This window comes from Bos grunniens, chromosome 11, assembly GCF_055505025.1.
Source record: "Bos grunniens cultivar Pamir isolate PY7600 chromosome 11, Bosgru_T2T1.0, whole genome shotgun sequence".
In the NCBI taxonomy this organism is placed as follows: Eukaryota; Metazoa; Chordata; class Mammalia; order Artiodactyla; family Bovidae; genus Bos; species Bos grunniens.
Genome location: NC_141175.1, coordinates 104,083,653 through 104,104,999, shown reverse-complemented (window position 1 = coordinate 104,104,999; position 21,347 = coordinate 104,083,653). Strand labels below are relative to the sequence as shown.

Here is a 21,347-nt window from a genome sequence, read left to right as displayed (position 1 = left end):
AATTTCACAAGCTACAACCCATGAACTCCAAAGAATTGGACACAACTGAGCACACAGACACACGCACACACAGACACACACACAGATATTACTTTAAGGATGGGAGTGAAATGATAGATGTCAATTACTAAGGTTGAAGGTAAGATACAAAATATGTATAAAATTCAAAACAAAAGTGTAAAGGTTCAGTCCAATGGCATATTGCAACTGTGCTAAAGGTTTTGTTTTGTTTTAATATTTATTTGGCTGCACCAGGTCTTAGTTGAGGCATGCAGGATCTTTAGTTTTGATACGTGGGATCTAGTTTCCTGAGGGATGGAACCTGTGCCCCCTCCATTGGAAGCGCAGAGTCTTAAGCCTAGTAGTGCCAGTGATAGGCTTGTTTAAGAGAAAAGAAAAACCATTCAACTTGAAAAGTAAATAGTACAAAGGTCAAATAACTTCTCCGGAGCACCAGAGAAGTTCTGCGAAAGATATTCTTACTCCACACCACTCAGCAACCAAAAATAAGTTGAATTCCCGTAAAGCTGGCTGAGCTGAAGTCCCTATCAGCAATGCAGTATTTCAAAATGATTTCAAGTTCTGCTCACTTTTCTGTCTACACTTTAAATAATTAATAATTAATGTTTCCCCAGAATGTATGCTTACAGGCATATACACATAATTGACAGAGCATAGAGTCACCTGCAGGGACTTGCATGTTAAGAGGCGAGTGTCACAGGGAAGGGAGAGGACATGGGATGAAGGTGGGGTGCCCGGTGTGACAGCATGAGGCAGTGGGTTTGGTAGAGTGGATGCTGTACTCTCTGTCTCACCCACAGTGACCTAGGAATACAAGCCTGGCAGGGTGTGGGCAGCAGGGTTTAATGTGGCATAGGCAAACATGGGCATGGCCACTGTGCTACTTGCCTTCTGAACAGAATCTTCAGTACTGCTGAGTTTTTGTTTGTTTTTTGGGGGTGCAAATGGCAGGTGTCATTTGGGACAGTAGTATACAATCTAATAATTTTGTGTAATGATTTATGATGAGAGCAAACCTTTCAGTACTTTTTATAAAGGCATTCAAAGAATATAGGAAAAATAAACCCCTGTAGATGAGGTAGACTTTTCTGTTGGGGACAGAAATATTCAGTTCTAATATTAACTATGTTTTATTATGTCTCTGAGCCAAAAACTTAACAACAACAACAACAACAAAAAACAGCCAAAAATAATCTGGTCACTTCTTGAATTTTAAAATCTAAGACACATTTTAATATCTCAACACAGTAAAACAATACTTGCCTGTGGGATCTTACTAAGGATTTAAAGATGCTTTTCATAAACAATTTTATTTCCGAGTGACTGAAAAAAAAATCACGTCTTGCGCTCTTTGCTTACTCATTGTTACAAATGAAAATAAGGGTTAAAAATAAAGCCAAATGGACAAAGTAATACCTATAGGAATACTCACATCCAATAGAAAGGAGGAATTTTGGTAACTGCAGCCCCACCCCCGCCCCTCTCCAAAATTACAAACTTGCAAGACTACAGTTCACAGTTCTTCCGGTCATCTGTCTCAGCTGGACCCGCACACCCAGCCGCGCCCAAGCACCGAGTCCCAGCGCCTCCTCGGAGCCCCGCCCCTCCGCCCCTGGCTCCGCCTCGCGGGGGCACGTGCTCCGTGGGCGGGGCCGGACCGGGGAGCCGCGCCGTGATTGGAGGTGTCCGAGCGACCGCCGCGACGCTGTGCCCCACAGGTCGCCCGCGGGTCACAGAGAAACAGAACGGCTGGAATCCTTTCGCACCAAGCTCGGACACTTCGCCCGCTGGAGTCGCTCTTTATCAACCGAGATGCATACCTCGCCTGTCCTCACGGGCCGAAAGGCCCCCCAAGCAGGGGAAGGTGGCTGCTGACAGGAACCGCCTGGTCTTTCACCTGACAGGTTGCCTCGTAAGTGCGGACTGCTGTCCCCTCACGTCAGAACCCCTGAGGCGCCCAGGTTGCCAGCAAGCTGCTGATGGAAGCCTTGGAATCCCACAGTTTACGAGCTGGACTGGCCCCCGCTTAGGGGAAAGCTCGGCAACTTACCCTGAGTCACTTAACTAATTCATACCAGGGTCAGCCAGAAACGCGTCCCGACCCCTCCTACCTTAGAGCGCTTTGCACCTCCCCTCATTCCGGGGGGAAAGCTCGCCTCTGTGGTGGAGACCCAGCTTAGAAAAATTTTGTCTGTACTCTAGGCCGACACTGATAAGGTGAAGCAGGTAGAAGCGTGCCAAATATTTAGACTGAATTAAATTATAATTAAGTCATGCATTGTGGTGGTGGTGGCCCCCTCAGCCCCAGCCCGAGATGTGAAGGGCCCTTCCCTCCCTGGCGCGGGCCCGAGCGCTCCGTTGAGGCAGGCCGGGCTCTCCGACAGCTGTCTGGGCTCAGCCCCGCATATCCCACCGGACCGGCCTATTCCCGCCGCCCGCACTGCACAAGCGGACAGGGAGCCCCGTTTTGGTGCAGTGGGTAGCTCCAGGGCCACTTCGTTAGTCATGGGCTGGCTGGTGGGGTCGGCGGCCGGCTGGGCCCATGGCGCTGGCCAACTTAGACTGTGATCCCGGTTGATGGGGCACGTCCACCGTGTCCACGTGGCCACCATGGTCTCTGCCGCCTGCAAACCTCCCTCAGCCAAGGGCTGGAGGGCGAAATTGCAGGAGCGGCCTGATATTGGTTTGGACCGGCTGCTTTCTGGAGTGCACCTTTCTGCTAGAAGAGCAGTGGAAGCGAGGCAGGCACCCACTATACCCCCAGCTCAGCCACTGGTGGGCGCCACGGTGGGACCAGGGCTTCCCAGGTGACTCAGCTAGTAAAGAATCTGCCTGCCAAAGTAGGAGATATGGGTTCCATACCTGGGTCGGGAAGATCCCCTGGAGAAGGAAATGGCTACCCACTCCAGTATTCTTGCCTGGAGAATCCCATGGACAAAGGAGCCTGGCAAGCTACACTGTCCGTGGGGTTGCACAGTCAGACACAATGGAATAACATTGCCACTCAACCTCTAACCATACAGGACTGCTATCTTAAGGCATGAGGCCTTCTGTAGGACTCAGCTCAGGGCGGCCAAGGGACATCTCTTGCTGCCTGGTACCCAAAGAGCCAGCAGCTCCAGGGTGGCCGTACCCGGAGCCCCTAGTTACCTTGCTTGGGGACTTTGGATTGTGCCAGTTTAGACAACTTTCTATATTTTCCCCAAACTTCTGCCTGCCTGCAGCTGCCTTCAGCTCACACTTTCACTTCTTCTTCTTCTTTTTTTTTTTCTTTTTTCCATTTATACTTCCTCTTTCTATGTAGGAAAACCTTTTTCTATTTCCCAAAACTTTGGCTCTTGGATAGCTTTTAAAACTTAGGGAAGTGCTCAACTGCAATTTGTTATTTCTAACTTCTGGATTCCTGTATATTGTAATAACCTCAGATAAAGAAACTCAGTTATAATACTAATCATAATAACATAGTCAGAGCTGGAAAATGTCTGTTTAAAGAGACAGCTATTTCCCGCACTGTGAATCTTTGCCTTTTTTGGAACAATCAGGATTCTCAGTAATTCTGAGTGATCAATTTAATTCAACTCAATACTTGTACAAAGTACCTGCTGTATATAAGGCACTGTGCTGAGGACATTCATGTGGTTTATCCCTGTAGTAATCGAATCTATTTTCAATCTAGGGAGAACAGACTTGAAGTGGCTAAGGCCATATGGGTGGAATAGCCAAGCAAAAACTGGGGCTTTCGCAGGGGGAGGGTGCAGGAGTTTGATGAGGCCTCTGGAGAGGCTTAATGGAGGAGATGGGATTGGAAATGGGCCTTCAAGGCTGAGATTCCACGCAGGAGAATGACCTGAGACCGGCTTAGAGGTAGGAATACAGGTGGGCTGTGTGGAAGGATTGCTCTGTCAGTTCACTTGGCAACTTTGCTCTGGAAACTTTCTGGCTTCTCCAGGGTACCTCTTACCCCATTTGAGAAGAATGATCTCTTCTGTTGGAGGTGCCCTTTCTCTCCTTCCTTCCTTGTTGTCTCTGGATAGATTCAGCTCAATACGGGTATTCTCATGCTAAAAAGCCAGAAAAGTCAAGATGTGAATTAGGAGGACTCCTATAGGTTCTCTGATCTGACAGAGCCTACTAGACTTAAAAAAATTATTTAAAAAGATCATTTGAGGGACTTCCCTGGTAGTCCAGTGGCTGGGACTCTGTGCTCCCATTGCAGGGGCCTGGATTCTATCCTTGGTCAGGGAGCTAGATCCCATATGCTGCAACTAGGCGGGTGGCAACTAAGACCCAGTGCAGTCAAATAAATAATTAATATTTTTAAGATAAATAAAAATCTTTCAAATGCAAAAGGGACTGGGCCATACACCTTAGCTGAAGGATTCAGTTGCCTTTTGTTTGGAATTGAGAATATGTCCGTTTGGCTTAAAAGCAAAAGCTATGGCTCTTCTAAAATCTTCTTTAAGCTTCCAAAATCCAGTTTAGTAGCCTTAGTGAGCAGTTTGTGTAGCTGTGCTCCTTTTTTAACCTCAGGCATGTAGCTCCCTTTAGGAAGAAGATTACAGGAGGTAGATGAGTGTGTTCAGGAAAGAGAGTAACTGGAAATGATGAAATAGTGAAAAATATTCTGAGCTTCCTTTTTCTAGTTTCTATAGGAACCATTGACCAAATTTAAAAGTCCTTCAGCTGGCAGTCTTTGTTGGACAGATCTCAAAAAGAAAGCAGAAGCATAGTAGCCTGCCCATCTTGCTGTCTTCATATTCTGTGATTCTAAAGGAGGAGGAGGATTCCAAACTTCATAGCTCTGGGAACTTTGGGACTTCCAAAAGGAGGTTTGGATAAAAGTGGATGTATGAAACAAGGCACAATTACTAAAGGGTAATAACTTTTTTTAAAACTTAAAAAGTCCATTTATTAGGTTACAAATAGTATGAAGAGTAATGACTTTTAAGGAATTTATTTGTGCATAGTTCTTTCTGATATGTCAAGTGCTCATCCACGCATTGACACATTTGTTCCTTGCGGTGGCCCTGGGAGTTAGGATGTATTAACAGTGCAGAGAGGAGGAATCACTTGCTTAAAATGGCAGAATGGACCTATAAGGAGTTTTCATCCTTGATCTTCCAACTCCTACATGATGCTCTCCAAATACTATTGTAACATTCTCATCAAATTGAGCCTTTGTAGAAAGAAGATCTTCACCAAAAATATGAATTTGTTTGAAATTTGGAATTCAACATATAGGGACAGTACAAATTCACATAAACCTTAAAATGAAAATCATTATCTTTATTATTTAGTTAGTTTTCAGCTGTGCTGGGTCTTCATTGCTGCTCGCAGGCTTTCTCTAGTTGTAACAAGTGGGGGCTACTCTCTAATTGCAGTGTGGGTTTCTAATTGCAATGACTTCTCTTGTTGCAGAGCACCAGCTCCAGAGCTCAGGCTCAGTTACAGCGCACGGGCTTAGTTGCCCCGCAGCATGTGGAATCTTCCTCGACCAGGGATGGAACCCATGACCCCTGCATAGGCAGGCGAATTCTTAACCACTGGACAACCAGGGAAGTCCAGAAACCGTCATCTTTGAAAATTTGAAAATAAGTCAAAAAGCTTACTGAGCCTGTGCATGTGTGCTTAATCACTTCCAACTCTTTGTGACCCCATGGACTGTAGCCTGCCAGGCTTCTCTGTCCATGGGGATTCTCCAACTAAGAATACTGGAGTGGGTTGCCATGCCCTCATCCAGGGGGTCTTCCTGACCCAGGAATCGAAGCTGTGTCTCTGATTCTTTAACACTAGTGCCACCTGGAAAACCCTTATTGAGCCTGAGGTCTGAGAATAAAGGTCAGTGCTCGGTCTTCAGTGAGGACCCAGGAGCCCTCCTGGACAGCAGTCCTGTTGTATGGAGTCTATAGCCTTGTAGCATAGGACCAGGTGGGAAGAGGTCACTTATCACCATGGCAGAGTGGTAAAGAAATGGCTTTGATTTCTGCTTCTGCTTTACTGACTGTGTCTCCTGAACATGTTCCAATTCCTCAAATGTAAGTAGGGTGATAGCAGCGGGTAACTGATACTGTTATGAAGAATTTGTGAGATAGTCTTTGAAAGGCTCAGCCCAGTTCCTGGCCAACAAATGAAAGTTGCTGCATGCAGTTGGATTTTTTATTTTAAAGTCCGCAGAACATAGACCCTGGAATGGAAGGCCCGGGTTAGAATCTAAGCCACATACCTCCCCCCACCCCACCCCCACCAGCTGTGAGAACTGGCCGAGTTAGTTAGACCGCCTCTGTGTTGGTTTCCTCATCTGTAAGATGGGAATAGTAGTACCACCTACCTCATTAGGTTACTGTAAGGGAAAATGTATACTACACAGAAAATATACAAAGTTAAATAAACGTTTGCTAATAGTATGTCTAACGTCTTTTCACAAAACCTCCCTAGCTTGGGTCCAGTTGATTTCTGTTTGACTAAACTTGCTTGTCATAACAGGGATACTTTCTGGAAATAGGATGAGAATTTTAGAAATGGGAGAAGGGAGTTTTTCCATTGTTGGAAAATGTTGCATTCCAGGGAACCCATTTACATGCACTGCACATTCCTAGATACAAAGGGAAGCAGAGCTTTCTACTCTTTCCTTAGATTTTCAGGCCCTGCCTGAAGTAGCGGTGAGTGAGCTAAGATCACATTACAGTCTCCCCACTCCATGTGTACACCAGCTTTGTTTAGGCAGGTCTGGATCAGTTCAGTGTGTTGTATATTGCTTTAAGTTGGGCTGATCTCTTAAACTTTCTGGCTACTTGAGCCAGAAAGCCACAACTTTCTAGTAAAGTCCCAGAGAATGAAACATGGGATGGTGAATCCTTGTATTCACCACACAGAGAAAACTACTGTAAAATTGGCATATATCTTTCTCGATGTTTTTCTGAGTGGGGGTATGCAAATATAGATATTGAATTTTATGAATACCTTTTAGTCGTATATTTAGGTATCTTCTTTGCCAACAAATATACAATTTGTATTATTTTTACCTGTGCTAAATAGCATTCAGTGTAATTGTACTCTCATTTATATTAAACCAGTTCTCAGTTGATATTAGCTTGTTTCTAAGTTTTCAGGAAGTCTGATTTTGACAATTGCCCTTACAGGAGGTTCCTGTGACTTAGATCCTAATTCAGAGATGGAAGTACCAGGCTCATCTTCCACCATCTCTGAGGAGCAGCCTCGGAAGCAAGAGGGACTGAGCGACACTAGAACAGACTCAGTCAAGCAGAGTCTCATCTCATCTGAGGAATGGCTTCAACTGCATGGGCTTAAGAGCAACAAATTGACCTTGAAACAGATTTTATCGCAGATTGGATTCCCACATTGTGAAGGTATTAATACAAAGCAGCACTGACTGGAAAACCCAAACAGCATGCTGCCCTTTAGCCTTTGAGGAGGCGGCATCAGTTCTGAAGTCCCCTCAAAACACAGGTCTCTGAGTTGGTTTATTTTTTTATTTGACTGTGCCAGGCCTTATTAATAGTCACAGCATGCAGGATCTAACTCCCTGACCAGGGATCGAACCTGGGCCCCCTGCATTGGGATCACAGAGTTTTAGCCCCTGGACCACCAGGGGTGTTCCTCTGAGTTTGTCTTGATCTCACATCCTTATGGGTAAAAAAGGTTTGCACATGGACCCCCAATATATGTATATTATATAGATGTACAATCTTCAATCCACCTATTAAATATTAGTAATACTTAATTTCATTCTTTCTTCTTTAAAGATGAAATAAAACCTAAATATAAGTTATACCCCTCACACCCTGCAGATGTCTTGCTCCCACCCTGGCATGTGCAAACCCCTTTTGGAGGCTATGGATTAGGGTAATAATTATAATTCAGTCATTAACATTAGCAAAATAACAATTCTTCATATTTTGTCAAGGATTTTTCCATTTAAGATCATGAGGGGTGTTACTCTGTAATTCTCTTTTAATGTCCTTATTAGGTTTTGGTATCAGGATTATGTTGGCCTCATAAAATGATTTGGAAGTGTTGCCCTCTCCTCTGTGTTCTGATGGTGTTTGTATATGATTGGTACTAGTTCATCTTCAAATGTTTGATAGAACTCACTGGTAAAACTTATCTGAGCCTGGAGTTTGTAAGAAAAGTTTGATAAGAAGTTCAATTTCTGTAATAGACATAAAACTATTCAAATTTTGTTTCATCATGTCACTTAGGATTTCAAAGTCTTCCTGGAGAATTGCCACTTTTATAATTACATAATGTCCTCTCTACCCTTAGTCATGTTCTTTGCTCTGTAGTTTACTTTTTTTACGTTAATACAATCAACCCTGCTGTTTTTATTAATATTTACATGACATCTTTTTTGTCCTTTTACTTTAACTTATATATCAGTATATTTGAAGCAAATTTCTTAGACACATTATTTAATCAGTTTTTAAATCCTCTTTGCTAATCTCTTTTAACTGTTGTCTCTATACCATTTGTATTTAGTATAATTATTTGTATGTTAGAGTTTGCTATTTTGTTTTTTGTTTTGTTTTCTTTTTTTATCTGTTTTCCATTTGTTTCTTTTTCTTGCCTAGCTCTGGGTTTCTTAAACACTGTTCAGAATTTAAAAAAAATTATCTGTAATATTTTTGAGTGTATCTCTTTGTGCAGCTCTTTTAGTGGTTGTGCTAGGTATTACATTATAAATATGTAACATATCAAAGTCTCCTGGTATCAGCATTTTACCAGTTTGGATAAAGAATGGACACTATTTCCCTTTATGTCCCTTTAATCTCCTCATTTTTAATATGCTTTATTTTTTCATACATTGAGAATCACATTAGGCTGTACTTTAGTTTTTTATTCAACCGTCAAGCAATTTAGAAAATTCAAGAAGAGTCTGCTTATTTACACATATTTATATGTGTCAATACTTACTGTGTTCTTCCTTCCTGATGTTTCAGAGTTCTTTCTTTTATCATCTCCTTCCTGTTTGTAGAACTTTATTTATTCTATAAGAATAGTTCTGCTGGGAACTTTTATTTTTTTTAGTTTCTTCGTCTGACAGTATGTTTATTTCTCCTTCATTCTTGAAGAGTAATTTCACCAGATATAAGATTTGGTGTTGACAGTTCTTTTCTTTTAGCACTTAAGAGAGACTGTATGGGTACTTCCCTGGCAGTCCAGTGGTTAAGACTCTGCGCTTCCACCGCAGCGGGCACAGGTTGGATCTCTGGTTGGGGAACTAAGATCCCACGGACTGAGAGGCACAGCCAAAACAAAGAAACAAAGAAGCTGCTTCCTTTTGGCCTCCATGATTTCTTTGGCTGTGCTGGGTCTTTGTCGTTGCCCAGGCTTTTATCTAGTTGTGGAGAGCAGGGGGCCATTCTAGTCGTGATGTACAGGCTTCTCGTTGCTTTGGCTTAGGGCGTGCCGTCTTCAGTGGTTGCAGCCCCCAGGCTCTAGAGTGCAGGCTCAGTAGTTGTGACCCATAGGCTTAGTTGCTCCAAGGCATGTGGGATCTTCGCGGATTAAGGATCAAACCCAGGCCTCCTGTGTTGGCAGGTGGATTCTTTATCACTGAGCCACCAGGGAAGCCCCCTCCGTGGTTTCTGATGAGAAAACCACTGTCATTAGAGTTGTTGTTATTTTGTTTTGTCATTAGAATGTCACCCAGTCATGTCTGTCTTTTGCCATCCCATGGATCGAGATTTTCTAGGCAAGAATACTAGAGGGGATTGCCATTTCTTTTCTCCAGGGGATCTTCCTGACCCAGGGATTGAACCCATGTCTTCTGCATTGGCAGGAGGATTCTTTGCCACTGAACCACCAGGGAATGAAAATGTTTTTACCCTGATGCTTCTTTATTCATTACATTTCCTCTATACATGTTCATATCATGTACTCATTTTTAATCTCTTATACTTAGAATATATGCATTTTATATCCATTGACATTTGTTGTATTGGAAGTTAAAACTAAAACCTTTAAAAATATTTGTTCATTTAAAAGTCACAAACCTGTTATATGTTAGCATAACACTTTTAAGAAAAATAAGTAAATTTTTTAAAATAAAAATGCTAGTAGGAAGAGTGGCACAGTTTTACATTTTTGCAAATCTCTTTAATGTTTATCCCAATAGGAAACAGCTAGTTCAGGTATGGCTGATTCATTTTGCAGTACAGTGGAAACTAACACAACATTGTGAAGCAATTATACTCCAATAAAAATTAATTTTAAAAAACACAGCTATATTCTTGTATCTACTTAAAAAAATTATTTTTGATCATACTATGTGGCATGTGGGATCCTAGTTCCCCAGTCAGGGATCAAACCTGTGCCGCCTGCAGTGGAAATGCATAGTCTTAACCACTGGACTGCCAGGGAAGTCCCTCTCTTATCTGTTTTTTCAGAAATAACAGCTTTATTGAGATGTAATTCACATTCTATACCATTAACCAATTTAAAATATATGATTCAATATTCTTTAGTATATTCACAGAAATGTGCAACTATTATCACAGTCAACTTAAAGAAAATTTTCATCACCTCAGAAATAAACCTTGTACTTCTTAGCTATACACCCTGCCCATAAGACCCCAGGCCAATGTAATCTACTTTCTATCTCTCTAGATTTGCTTGTTCTGCACATTTCATACAAATAGAGTCATATAATATGAGATGTTTTTTGGCTGATTGTTGTTTAGTTGCTAAGTTGTGTCCCACTCTTTTGCAACCCCATGGACTGCAGCCCACCAGGCTCCTCTGTCCATGGGATTTCCCAGGCAAGAATACTGGAGTGGGGTGCCATTGCCTTCTCCAGGGGATCGTCCTGACCCACGGATCGAACCCGAGTCTCCTATGTTGCCAGGCGGGTCCTTTACCACTGAGCCACCAGTTTCTGTTGTTGTTCAGTTGCTAAGTCGTGTCTGACTCTTTGCCAGCCCATAAACTGCAGCATGCCAGGCTCCCCTGTCCTTACTGTCTCCGGGAGTCTGCTCATATTCATGTCCATTGAGTTGGTGATGCTATCCCACCATCTCATCCTCTGCCAAGAAGCCTCTTTGTGACTGATATCTTTCATTTAACATGATGTTTTTAAGATCCATCTATTAGTATGTTGTAGCATATACCAGAGGGAGAAGGCAATGGCACCCCACTCCAGTACTCTTGCCTGGAAAATCCCATGGATGGAGGAGCCTGGTAGGCTGCAGTCCATGGGGTCGCTAAGAGTCAGACTTGACTGAACGACTTCACTTTCACTTTTCACTTTCATGCACTGGAGAAGGAAATAGCAACCCACTCTAGTGTTCTTGCCTGGAGAATCCCAGGGACGGGGGAGCCTGGTGGGCTGCCGTCTCTGGGGTCGCACAGAGTCAGACACGACTGAATCGACTTAGCAGCAGCAGCAGTAGCAGCATATACCAGAACTCTATTTGTTTTATGGTCAATTACTGTCAGGAGATGAATTGTATGGATATTGCACGGTTTGTTTATCCACTTATCATTTGATGGGTGTAGATCTGATTCTTATCCTAGCAAGCAGTTAACTTGGTCGGACTCAAACTTCAAAGTGTCTCCCCTGTTAAATAAATGCAGAATTCACCAATTTCCTTCTTTCAAGAATTAATGCCACTCCAGTTTCTGCCTGTTCTTGATTGCTCTCTAGTGCCTTCAAGTAGCTTTTTAAATATTTTGTCAGGAGGTTTTTTGTTTTTTCCTGTGTAAGAGTTAGCAATAAAACCTACTTCACCATTATTGAATGAGGAATTCACAATGCCTTTTATTTTAATTGGCTATACAGCTGATGGAGGCTTACATAAATTAATCTCCTTCAGTTCTCAAAAACACAGCCCTCTCTCCTGACTCCAGATGAATGCCTGAGGTAAAGAGAGAATGCTGCTGGTGATGTGAAGTTGCTCTATAAATGTCAGTCACGATGTTGAAATCTTGGAAATGAAGGTTTTAGAGTTTGAGAGATTTATTGAATGAGAATATTGCTGACAGAATTCAAGTACCCATTCTTTGCTCTTTCCTATTGTGGACATTGAACTTCAAGACTTGTAAATTTTATCATTGCTGGTGATTTGGGACCAAGCCTAGTCTATAAAACGTAGCCTTGCCCTTCCTGCTTTCCCAAGCAGGCTGTGATCCTGCCTCCCTAGAAAGGCAGAGGAAAGGGAGTGTTGGATCCAAGAGTATCACCACTCTCTTCACCACTTTTGGGACTTAATAATTTATAATAATAAGAAAATAATCATCACAATAAAAACAGTTCCTGAAGCCTTACCTCATCTCTGCCTTGCCAAGTCATAACCAGTCCATGAAACTTTCTTTTAGTTGTGTGAGGGAATGACTATGTTTCAGGAAGCATTGTATTCCCATTCTGGAAACACTGTGTCAGCACATAGTGGGTGTTCAGTGAGGGTTTACGGGGTGGATGTTGAACAGCTGAGCTTATGCTCTGAGAAGAAAGTGGTTTTGACATTCTGTATGAGTATTCTGACTCTTGCTTCATCTCATTTATTCACAACCCCCTACTTGAGGGAACAGTAGATAATATCTAAGTTTAATATTTAAAATTGTTATTCATTTAATTTACTTTCTGGCTGTGCTGGAGCTTTGTTGCTGCACGTGGTCTTTCTCTAGTTGTGGCGAGTGGGGGCTGCTCTCTAGCTGCGGTGTGTAGACTTCTCATTGAGTGGCTTTTGTTGCGGGACATGGGCTCTAGGGCGTGTGGGCTCAACAGTTGTGGTGCATGGGCTTAGTTGCTGCGTGGCATGTGGGATCCTCCAGGAGCAGGGATGGAACCCATGTCCCCTGCATTGGCAGGCAGATTCTTAACCATTGAACCGCCAGAGAAGCCCCTAGGTTTTATTTTTAAAATTTTGAAAACTAAGTCCAAGTCCCAAATAAAAGATTTCTGGAATTAAACATAATTTCTGTGTCATCTTTTTGACCTCTGCCTTAATCGTTCTGGGCAAAAGACCCAGCAGACCAAGAAATAAACACTGTTCGTCCTTCCCGTTCATTCATACATTTGGTGTTATAGCAGTCACATTTATCATAGTGCCTGGAAATACTTCATTGTCTAGAACAGAATTATAAGCATCACAGATATAATTTGATGTCAGAGATAAGCATTTGGAAATAAAAATAAGTGTTGATATTGTACCATTTTGACTGCTTTTCTTTATACACATGCAGATTATGTGATGTCTCTGGGGAGACTTGTGGCTTCCCGGTATGCAGACGGCCTGTTTCCACGGATCTACACGTCGGAAGACGGCAGAGTGTACAATGTAAGTTGGAGTTCCCTCGATGGGCAGGTCCAGGAACACACTGCTGAGGTTGACACAGAGAGGCAGCCAAGCCAGGGCCTTGTCAGTGCTGGAGGATTTCTTCTGACAGTGTAGAGAGTGGTGAAAGTCACAGCCCAGGAACTTGACCCATTAGAGGTGAGTGCAGAAAGCACCTGACCAGAGGTGAAGACGTTTGCATATCAACACTTTGTTTTACCTGGAAAATAAAGGGGAAAAAAAAAGTATGACGGGGGTCATCTGAAAGGCAAGAGCAGGCTGCTGTTACCTGACTGGTGGTGTAAAATAAAGGACCACTGGTGCAGGTAGTAGTGAACATCGAGAGAGTGGCACCTTGTACTGGAGCCCGTCATTCCCAGCAATTCAGCATGTGATTCCTGCACCCGCCCCATGTCAGGCCCTGTGCACACCCCGGCCACCACAGGGAGCTCCAGAGACACACGTCCCATCGTGTTGCTTCATGGATATTTGTTCATGTCACTGTACATCCATGTAGAGTCCACTTGGACCGTTATTTCTTAGTATTTAAAAAATACACATTACTCTCATACTTAGCCTGTTCCTAAACAATAATAGTGTTTAGTAGGGCTTCCCAGGTACCACTAGTGGTAAAGAACCCGCCTGCCAATGCAGGAGACATCAGAGAGGGAGTTCAACTCCTGGGCTGGGAAGATCCCCTGGAGAAGGCAATGGCAACCCACTCCAGTATTCTTGACTGGAGAATCCCATGGTCAGAGGAGGCTGGCAGGCTGCAGTCCATAGGGTTGCAAAGAGTTGGACACAACTGAAGTGATTTACTGCTGCTACTGCTGCTAAGTCATTTCAGTTGTGTCCAACTCTGTGTGACCCCATAGACGGCAGCCCACCAGGCTCCCCGGTCTCTGGGATTCTCCAGGCAAGAACACTGGAGTGGGTTGCCATTTCCTTCTCCAGTGCGTGAAAGTGAAAAGTGAAAGTGAAGTCGCTCAGTCGTGTCCAACTCTTAGCGACCCCATGGACTGGCAGCCCACCAGGCTCCTCCGTCCGTGGGATTTTCCAGGCAAGAGTGCTGGAGTGGGGTGCCATTGCCTTCTCCACACACACAAACAATAATATCCACGGAATTTTGAATTTGGTGTACCAAATGTATTTTTTTTGGTCTGAATCACCTTAAAAATCAATGCAGAAATACCGAATACGTCTGTCTTTGCCATTCAATTCCACCTTTATGGCCCCTGTGACACGGTCCCACCCTGGTTTCCATGCTGTGGTAGTGACGTGTAGTAAGTGCTGGGAAGTCTGGCGAGGGGGGTGGGAATGCTGCTTTAGGGAGCCATGGAAAGCGGCAGGAAGTGATGCTTGTGCTTCAGGAATAAGCTTGAGACAGTTGGGGGCTGAAAATGAAAGGAGCTGAAGGCAGAGTGCTGAGCATGAGCCAAGGCATGAAGACATAGAATTACAAGGTGTGTTCAGGAGACACACCTTCCTTAAGGTGTTGTGAGGATTGTTGAAAGGTTTTTTTTTTTTTTTAAATACCATATCTTTTAAAAATTGATTCTTCACAGAATAGGACACCACCTTTTCTCATTCCTTTTGTATATCTCCTGCCCCCTGCCAACACCCTGGAAGGCCTTGCGTGGTTGTTCTGACCGTGTGAATGATGCTTTATTTGTGTGTCACCGGTGGTTCTGGGTGATCAAGTGATCTAGGTACAGGGGAGCTCGGCCTGAGAGACAAGAGGTCACAGGACAAAGGCCATGAGCACGAGGATGGGCACTGGGATGGCAGCCCTTAGGGGAAGCCAGGCAGATATGCTGGCATGTTTGGAAGCATTGTCAGAAATGTTTTTTGGCATGTTGTAGTTAGGCAGATGTTTCAGTGAAATTTTTTTTTTTCAGTCTGGCTTTGCTGATCTCGCTTTTCTTCTACCTAATTTCTTCCTCGCCCCGCCTAGTTTTCTTTGGAATATCTGAATTTTATCTAGATTTGTTGAATACAAATTTTTGAAAATTTAATTCTTATTTTATATTATTGGATAACATCACTGACTCAATGGACATGAGTTTGATCAAACTCCAGGAGATAGTGAAGGACAGGGAAGTCTGGCATGCTGCAGTTCATGGGAACAGAGAAAAAGGAAACCTCTGCAGTTGCAGAGTGTGGACACAACTTAGTGACTGAACAACAGCAAATAGTTGATTGACAATATTGTGTTAGTTTAAGGTGTGCAGCAAAGTGATTTAGTTTACATATACACATATTCATTCTTTTTCAGATTCTTTTCCCATACAGATTGTTACAGAGTATTGAGTCCAGTTCCCTGTGCTATATAGTAAGTTCTTGTTAATTATCTATTTCATATATAGTATGTTGCAGTAAACATCGGGCTGCGTGTATCGTCACAAAATTAGTGTTTTCATTTTCTTTGGATATATACCCAAGATAATTGCCGGATTATATGCCAGTTGTATTTTTAGTGTTTTAAAGCACTTCCATCCTGCTTTTCGTAGTGGATACACCAGTTACGTTCCCACCAACAGTGTCGAGGTCTCCTTTTTCTCTGTTCCTTTTCCATCGTTCGTTCTTCGTGGTCTTTCTGATGACGGACATTCTGACTGGTGTGAAGTGATATCTCATTGTGGTTTTGATTCGTATTTCTCTGATGATTGGTGACGTTGAGCATCTTTTTATGTGCCTGTTAATTATCCATATATCTTCTTGGCAAGATGTCTGTTTAGATCTTTGGCCCATTTTTTCAATCATGTTTTTTTTTTTTTTAATATTGAATTGTGTGAGCTGTTTATTTTAGATATTAACCCCTCTTGAGTTATATCATTTGTAAATATTTTCTCCCATTCAGAAGACTGTATTTTCATTTTGTCAATGGTTTAGTATGCTGTGAGAAAAATCTTTAAGTTTATTTAGGTCCCATTTGTTTATTTTCGCTTTTGTTTCTTTTGCCTTAGAAGACAGATCCAAAAAATATTGCTATGATTTATATCAAAGAGTGTTCTGCCTATGTTTTATTCTTGGAGTTTTATGGTTTCCAGTATTACATTTTGTTCTTTAACCCATTTTAAGGTTATTTTTATATGCAGTGTGAGCAAATATTCTAATTGTATTCTTTTATAAGTAGATGTCTAGTTTTCCTAGCACCATTTATTGAATAGAGTGTCTTTCCCCATGGTATATTCCTGCCTCCTTTGTCATAGGTTAATTGCCCGTTGTTTCTGGGCTCTCTGTTTTGCTCCATTGATCTATGTGTCTGTTTTTGTGCCAGAACCATACACTGTTTTGATTGCTGTAGCTTTGTAGCATAGTCTGAAGTCAAGGAACATGATACCTCCAACTCTGTTCTTCTTTCTAAAGATTGCTTTGGCTATTCTGGGTCTTTTGTGTTTCCATATAAATTTTAGAATTATTTGTTCTAGTTCTGTGAAAAATGCCATTGGTATTTTGATACAGAGGCATTAAATATGTAGATTGTCTTGTGTAGCATGGTCATTTTAACCACATTAATTTTTCCAATCAATGAACATGGAATACCTTTCCAGTTCTTTGTGTCTTCTTTAATTTCTTTTATTAATATCATAATATTTTTCTGAGTATAGGTCTTTTATCTCCTTAGATTTATTCCTAGATATTTTATTCTTTTTGATGTGATGGTAAATGGGATTGTTTTCTCAATTTCTCTTTCTGATAGTTCATTGTTAGTGTATAAAACTATGACAGATGTCTGTGTACTGATTTTGTATCCTGAATTCATTCATGATCTCTAGTAGTTTTTTTGGTGGTGTCTTTAAGATTTTCTATGTATAGTGGCATGTTGTTTGCAAACAGTGACGATTTTACTTCTTCCTTTCCAAATTGAATTCCTTTTATTTTTTTTTTAGGTCTGATTGCTTGATTCTCTGACTAGAACTTACAATACTATGTTGAATTAAAGTGACAAGAGCAAGGCATCCATGTCTTGTTCCTGATCTTAGAGGAAATACTTTTAGCTTTTCACCATCAAGTATAGTATTAGCTATAGGTTTATCATATATGGCCTTTACATTGTCAGGGTCCCTCTATATCCACTTTGTGAGGAATTTTTTAAAAATCAACAGATGTTAAATTTTACAAAAAGATTTTTCTTCATCTTTTGAGATGATCATGATTTTTTATTCTACAGTTTGTTAATGTGTATCACATTTATTGATTTGCAGCTATTGAACCATCCTCACCCCTGGGATAAATCCCACTTGATCATGGTGTATGATCCTTCTAATGTATTTTTTAATTTGGTTTGCCAGTATTTTGCTGAAGATTTTTTCATCTATGTCCATCAGTGACAGGCCTATAATTTTATTTTTTGTGGTTTTGATATCAGGATGATACTGACCTGGTGGAATGAATTTGGAAGTGTTCCTGACTTTGCAGTTTTTTTGGGAAATAGTTTGAGAAGGATAGGTGTTAATTCTTCTCTAAATATTTGGTAAAATTTTCACCTGTGAAACCATCTGGTTCTAGACTTTTGTTTCAGGGGAGTTTTTTTTTTACTTATTCAGTTTTACTGTGATAATTGGCCTGTTCATGTTTTCTATTTCTTCCTGGCTCCATCTGGAAGATTTGTGCTTTTCTTTTATGTTGTTCATTTTATTGGTATATAGCTGTTCATAGCAATCTCTCATGATCCTTTGTATTTCTGTCTTTTTCATTACTGATTTTATTGATTTGGGCACTCTCTCTTTTTTCTCTATGAGTCTGGCTCAAGGTTTGTCAGTTTTGTTTATCTTTTCAAAGAACCAGCTTCTTAGTTTCATTGATATTTTCCATTGTTTCTTTAGTCTCTATTTCATTTATTTCTGCTCTGATCTTTGTAATTTCCTTCTTTCTACTAACTTTATGTTTTGTTTGTTCATCTTTATCTGGTTTCTTTAGGAATTTTTTTTCCAATCTGCCTTTGCTGATCTCTATTTTCTTTTACCTAGTTTCTTCAGAGTACCCCTGAGCATTTTCAGAATTAAAAATAATTCTGTAACTGGAAAGGTTAAACACAATCTGGAAACAGTTTTTTTTTTTTAAAGAATGCTATATTTTTGTATAGATCTCATCATCATGTTTCCTTCTATGGGAAATTATCCAAGGGTTTTTTATTTGTAAGATTGGAAGACTTCTTCCTGGAATGTATGGGGTTTGGAGGATCATCTATGAAGTTGTTATTAATATACAGTTCTTGATGGCAAAGTCATAACTCAGTGGGCCCTATTGTTCCTGGCTGCACTGGGGTTCAAGTGACTTGTTCGGACTCAGCTAATAACAAAACAATGCCATTTACCGCAACATGGGTGGACCTAAATATTGTCATACTGAGTGACATTAAGTCGGACACACAAAAAATATCCTATGATATTGCCTAATGTGGAATTAAAAAAAAAGGTACAAATGTATGTATTTACAAAATGAAAGTAGAGTCACAGATGTAGAAAACAAACTTATGGTTACTGGGAGATAGAATAAATCAGGAGATTGGGACTGACATATACACACTACCATATGTAAAACAGAAAACTTGCTGTATAGCAAAGGGAACTCTACTCAATACTCTGCAGTGGCCTGTATGAGAAAACAATCTTTCAAAAAAAGAGGGGAGATATATATATATATATATTTATATTTATATATATGAAACTTATTCACTTTGCTGTACACCTGAAACCAGCAAAATATTGTAAAAAAAGAAAACTATACTCCAGTAAATGATTTTTTTTTAATGACTTGTTTTGGTATGCTTCTATTTATTTTATTTTGTTACTTTTATTCTCATTAAGCTGACAGCCAAATCAGAACTAATCTCTCAGTATATGGAACATTTAACACAAGCTATGGAGAGCTACAAGCAGCGGATGGACTGGCTCACCAGCAACAGCCGGCAGATCTTTGGTGTCATCTTGGAGCAGTGCATCACCATAGTGCTGGATTTTGGTGGCATGTTGGAGGAGGAGCTTAGTCTGTGCCGAGATGCTCTAACCATGGTCCTCCAGGAGCAAGTGGCTCACATAGCCAAGTTCAATGTCATATGGTGAGTTCCCATAGGAAAGGAGTATTTCCCTGAAACTTCATGAGTAATTTTCATGTATCTGGAGTTAAGTAGCATCACTAACACAGTTAGCTCTGTGGATAGGGAAGAGCTATAATCTTGTAATTTCTTAGACTTTATCATTCCAGCAAAAACCCACAATGAATCAGTATTAAAAACTTTTATCTATTTTGTGCAGGGCATTAGAAGAGATTTTAAAACAGCCTTCTCTTCAGTGTATGTCAAGGTCAAAATATAAGAATATTTATTATATTGAATATATATTTAAGGCCATAAAATTCCTTCACACATTTTAGACTTTAGGTTTGATAATGAATTTCAACATCACAAATTTTCAGTTTTTCAGACTGAGTTTGCAGCTCAACTTGATTTCCTCTGTAAGCTGACCTCTCTTTTAATCAGAACAACAGGTGGCTGGCTTTATAAAAGTTCCCTTATTTCAGAGTCTTCACAATCAATTATTTACAGATTCTTGGATTCAAGAGAATTTGGACTTCAGTGCTAATTTCTCCTGTGGAACAGTTGCTCTATCTCCTTGACAAAAGATACCTGGATGAGAAGGCCATCTATCTGAATCTTTCTTTTCTAAGTAAAATATTTTCAGCTAAAACAGATGACATTGAAGATACTGCCTGATTGTGTTTGTTCTATCCTAGGTTCCTATTTATATCATAGATATATTATTGAAGGAATTAAGTGATTAAGTCTATAGTGCTTCAGCTTTCTTGGAAATATGTGCTATAGCATACATGCCACCAAGCCAGATCCTCTATGCAGAGGCCACACAGAGGTGACACAGAGGTGAGGCAACCTAGGCCTCTGGAGGTATAGGCCAGGAGGGACAAATCAGGCCGATTAATTTAGTCCGGGATTCATATAATTCTTCCTATTGCAAATTAATATATGATTCAAATAATTCGTTTAATTATTTAATTATAAATACAGAGATGAACTCTCTGTTCATCTGCTGCTGTTTTTTGGGCGGGGGTGGATTTCCATCACATTTCCAGTCCCAAATTAAATGATTTAATCAAAAGTTCCAAGAATGTAAAAACTTTCACTCTGATGAATTCAAAGCAATACTGTTTTTGATCCTAAAAAGGGTAACTGATAGGAATCTTTCAGAACAATGAAAACAGTGTAATAAAAGAATTAGAAATAAAGTTGTGGAGTAACAAAATTGTTGCTGATTTGCAAATCTTAATGCTTATAAACTTACTACTCATAAAAGACAGTTGCAACTAAACCTGCCTATTTATGAAAATAACTCTCCTCAATAAGTTTTTGACATTAAAATTTTTATTGAAATATAGTTGATTTACAGTGTTATGTTAATTTCAGGAGTACAGCAAAGTAATTCAGTTATAAAAATTTATACCTATTCTTTTTTAGGTTCTTTTCCATTGTAGATTATTACAAGATATTGATTATAGTTCCCTGTGCACTTTCCTTAATAATTTTAATGCACTTGGTAATATTCAAATTTTTGAGATTTTTTAATTCTCAAAAGTGAAAAGTGAAAGTTAAAGTTGCTCAGTCATGTCCAACTCTGCGACCCAGGCCAGAATACTGTAGTGGGTAGCCTTCCCCTTCCCCAGGGGATCTTCCCAACCCAGAGATCGACCCCAGGTCTCCGGCATTGACCCAGAGATAGAACCCAGGTCTTCCGCATTGCAGTTGAATTATTTACCAGCTGAACTACAAGGGAAGCCCAAGAATACTGGAGTGGGTAGCCTATCCCTTCTCCAGCAGATCTTCCTGACCCAGAAATTGAACTGGGGTCTCTCATTGCAGGCGGATTCTTTACCAACTGAGCTATCAGGGAAGCCCTTCTATAAATGTTGTTTTCCCCAATCAGTACAGCTTATGGAAAGTCACCTGTTTTCTCAGTAACTTTCAGAGGTCTGGGAGCTGCATTTTCTTTCTCTCTAGTGACGTTGGGTGTCTTGTTG

The 21,347-nt window shown here is 40.9% G+C and overlaps 1 protein-coding gene across 12 annotated transcripts in view; it reads left to right on the top strand.

The window, feature by feature from the left end:
* The first annotated feature begins 1,763 nt into the window (after nucleotides 1-1,763).
* The window catches only part of VWA3B (von Willebrand factor A domain containing 3B), a 169,877-nt gene continuing 150,293 nt past the window's right edge, over nucleotides 1,764-21,347 (top strand). For 6 of the 12 annotated variants that reach the window (XM_086328086.1, XM_086328082.1, XM_086328080.1 and 3 more), the window contains exons 1-5: nucleotides 1,764-1,933; nucleotides 7,161-7,388; nucleotides 13,222-13,316; nucleotides 15,589-15,645; nucleotides 19,127-19,377. Coding sequence is in view for 10 of the 12 variants with exons in the window: in XM_086328082.1 (XP_086184208.1) it covers nucleotides 7,193-7,388; nucleotides 13,222-13,316; nucleotides 15,589-15,645; nucleotides 19,127-19,377 (599 nt within the window). In the remaining 2 variants the exon portion in view is untranslated. The remainder of the gene's footprint in view (nucleotides 1,934-7,160; nucleotides 7,389-13,221; nucleotides 13,317-15,588; nucleotides 15,646-19,126; nucleotides 19,378-21,347) is intronic. The other 6 variants (XM_086328085.1, XM_086328083.1, XM_086328081.1 and 3 more) reach the window with 1 other exon arrangement.